This window comes from Fusarium oxysporum, chromosome 3, assembly GCF_000149955.1.
Source record: "Fusarium oxysporum f. sp. lycopersici 4287 chromosome 3, whole genome shotgun sequence".
Classification (NCBI taxonomy): domain Eukaryota; kingdom Fungi; phylum Ascomycota; class Sordariomycetes; order Hypocreales; family Nectriaceae; genus Fusarium; species Fusarium oxysporum.
This window is the reverse complement of record NC_030988.1, coordinates 3,958,685-3,962,022: the sequence shown is the minus strand read 5'-3', so window position 1 is coordinate 3,962,022 and position 3,338 is coordinate 3,958,685. Positions and strand designations below refer to the sequence as shown.

General features: G+C 50.1%; 2 protein-coding genes across 2 annotated transcripts; both read left to right on the top strand.

The window, feature by feature from the left end:
* Positions 1 to 118: 118 nt before the first annotated feature.
* Positions 119 to 223, top strand: FOXG_19392 (uncharacterized protein; the record flags this gene model as incomplete). The annotated part of the gene is made up of 1 exon (XM_018399605.1): positions 119 to 223. The coding sequence occupies one exon, from the start codon at positions 119 to 121 to the stop codon at positions 221 to 223; it is 105 nt and encodes a 34-aa protein (XP_018242801.1).
* A 1,195-nt stretch (positions 224 to 1,418) lies between these two features.
* FOXG_06795 (uncharacterized protein) lies at positions 1,419 to 2,468 on the top strand (the record flags this gene model as incomplete). Its single annotated transcript, XM_018385442.1, has 3 exons — positions 1,419 to 1,642; positions 1,724 to 1,913; positions 1,992 to 2,468. 3 exons carry the CDS (start codon positions 1,419 to 1,421, stop codon positions 2,466 to 2,468), a joined length of 891 nt encoding a protein of 296 aa, XP_018242800.1.
* Between the last annotated feature and the right edge of the window lie 870 nt (positions 2,469 to 3,338).

Genomic DNA, 3,338 nt, shown 5'->3' with positions numbered 1-3,338 from the left:
GTTTCGCCATTGGAGTGCCCCGTATAGTGCAAAGCACGTGCAGGGCATCTATTTCGACCTGAGCGGCCGTACCTTCCGCATTGCCACCGGTGCTACACGAGAAGCTTGGTTCATCGTCATGCATTCGAGCCAGAGGGCTGCTGGCGCCATCAACCCCCTGTCGACGACACGACACAACACATACAAGTCTGTAAAGGAAAATGAGCGGAGGAGTACGAGGTAGATACGTCACGATGACGCCTCAAGCGGCGACTTGTTCCCTACACCACCGATGACTGCTGAGGGTGTGGATTGATCACATGGATCACATCAGAGCCATGAAGCTTATTGCCATCCCATATCGAGCCATAAGTACTGGCACTATTGGGAGGTCATCGAATAAGGCAGTTGAGACCCAGAAGAGGCTTGCTTCCTCAAAATCAAGCTCAGGCTTGCAAACAAACAAATCATATCAAATCGAGTCTCTAATTTGATTCGATTTGGATACAAAAATGATCGATTCGGATCTATTGGATATTTGAACAACCCCACTTTTCTCCCAAAACGATATACATTGAGCTGCTCCTATCCGCTTGGAGCCAGCACCTTTGAGCCGTAGCCATCTGTCCTGCAAGGCTGAATATTCACCCCGGCTGGGACGACATCGTTGGAATTGAAAAGAGATCAATTATCATTTTAGAGAAGCCAATACTGTGGCTAGGCTACGTACTAATCCACTCCCTTCTCTCCCTCCCAGAAGCAAAAACATTGCCTTTGAGCAAGAACCTTCCCACAGATCTGTAATGACGCCTAATGACGCCGCTTCCCATCATCGATAATCGGGAACTCTTGTCATCTGAACATAGTCAGAGCAATAGATATCGGGTGGTGCGACAAGTAGTAGAATACCCCGCAGAAAGTCATCCATTTATGTCGTCGAAACCATCCCTTTTGCTTGTCGCGATGTAATTTTGACTTCTCTGCTATCAATCGGCATGAGCCTACTTGCTTGCTTGTCTGCTAGAAGCGGCTGGATACGTATTCTGGATGCCCCTCTGTTGGGGCAACTTCTTTGCAGATTGTCACAAGAAGCCCACCTTCTATTCAGCACTCGAGTCGTTTTGGTGCAGACAAGGGTGAAATGTGGCGATGATCACCGGGAACTAGCATGGGACCAAGATCTGTTGTAGGTTGAGCTGGTGGAAAGTATGTATCCATGCTGAGCTACTTTTGTGATGTTTTGGTCATTCGTAACCCCCCGCGTCCCCGTCCTCCAGCAGCCTTTCCCTACTCTTTCTTCCTCGCCACTCTGTCCCAAGACCACACTAAAACATCCAACGCTTTTTCTGTGCCTGGATCTATTAGGATCTTTTTCTTTATTATACCTCCGCATTTGTTTGTGACAAAAAAAACCTACTCTCACTACAACTCTATTCAAAATGGCCGAGGAACAGAAGAACGTCGAGGTCCCTCAGGAGATCAAGCCCGAGACCGCTCCCGCTCCCGTCAACGAGACCCCCACCGAGGCTCTCGCCACCGAGGACAAGCCCGCCGAGGAGGACAAGCCTACTGAGACTGAGAAGTCCAAGACTGAGAACAAGGAGATCAAGCCCATTGAGGAGGGCCATCTGGGCCACAAGGCTCATGACTTCAGCTTCCCCAGGTAAGCCCTTGCACGTGCGTCACGCCGCGACGTCGCATCACGATGCACATGTCCCGTTTGCTGACCTTGATTCCCCCACAGGAGCCTGATTGCCAGCAAGGAGTTCTTCTTCTTCGGCACCGACGCCTTCGAGCCCAAAGCGCTCACACAGTACCTTAAGACCGAGAAGTCGGCCGAGACTGCCCACAGCAACATCGCCTGGGCCTCTCACACCGGTCAGGGTCTCCTCTTCTTCGGCGACAAAATGAACCCATCCGGCATCATCAGCCTGGTAAGCTAAGCTCCCGCGGATCCACAAAAGAAAACCCTCTGCAGAGTGCATAGTTTATTCTAATGACGTGCCCCACAGGCCGACGCCACTGAGCCCGAGATAGATGCCTCCCACAAGTTCCATTTCACCTCCAAGGGCAATAAGCACAGCTTCAAGGCTGCCAACACTGCTGAACGTGACAACTGGGTCGCCCAGCTGAAACTCAAGATCGCTGAGGCTAAGGAGCTCGCTACCACCGTCACCGAGTCTGAGGCTTATAAGAAGACCATTGAGAGCTTCAAGCCTCCTCCTCCCAAGGAGGAGGCCAAGGCTGAGGAGGCCACCTTTACTCTCGCCACCGAGGGGACACCCAAGGAGGAGCTCAAGGAGGAGCTCAAGGAGGAGCGCATCACTCGAATGCTCCGGAAGCTGGAGGACAGGGTCGAGAGCCTAGAAAGCCAGCTGAAGGATATGAAGGATATGACTACGAAGATGGATAATAACATGGGTTCATTAATGGGTATGTTTAAGGAATTCATGAAGGTATCTGCTGTCACTTCCGAGGCGACTAAGTAGTACTTTAGCAGCTGGTCCTGCCTTGTCTTTACACTGGCCCCTTGTTCAATGATTATGAGTTTGGTTATTGCTTCTCAGTCAGTGATCTGATTGGATTGGAGGCAATATGGATTGGACTGGCGGGACTGAATTTGGGTTTCTCGAAGGATTGGACTGGATTGGATTGATTGGCAACCAGCTTCAGAAGCTCCAAGGCAGCACGAGTCGCCCTTTCACCTACTGTACGTAAAGAAATGGAGTGTCCAATTGGGGACTTCAGTTGGCGTGTGTGCTACTAGCGTAGGTCTATGTTACGACGTCTCAATAGGTAAATTACATAGCTATTCTAACTCGGTCATCAACTCGCTATTGCGCCCTTCCAGGGCTAGTATGCCCTTTCCCTACTTATCGGTACAGTAGATGCAATCTATAGTAGTTTTAATACAGCGCTTATATAAGCTTGCCGCCATTGCACTGCACTTATCTTAGGCTACATAATTCTTATATAAAATCAATAACCGCATTCAGGGAGGTCTTACTCGCATCTTCTTCTTTCGATACGATTCGCAGGCCGTACGAGTTCCCGCTCGGGGGATCTTGATGTGGCCTGAAAGCGAAGACTGAGACTGGGAGCAAGAGATATACTCCGTCAAACTCGATTCTGGTATAGTATTAGGAACCAGTGGCCGGTATTTACTTGACATAAGCAGCCTGGATGGGATTGCAGGCGTGCTAAGGCTTTCCACATGACGAGAAAGATATCATAAGTGACCCTGATTTGATTTTGCTCCGCCGAGTGAAGTAGTGTTGCCCCCTGAGGCGAGATCGTGTTGTTCAAGAGAGGTCCGGTCCAGAGGGGCGATATCTAATAAAGACTACGTGGCTGGAACG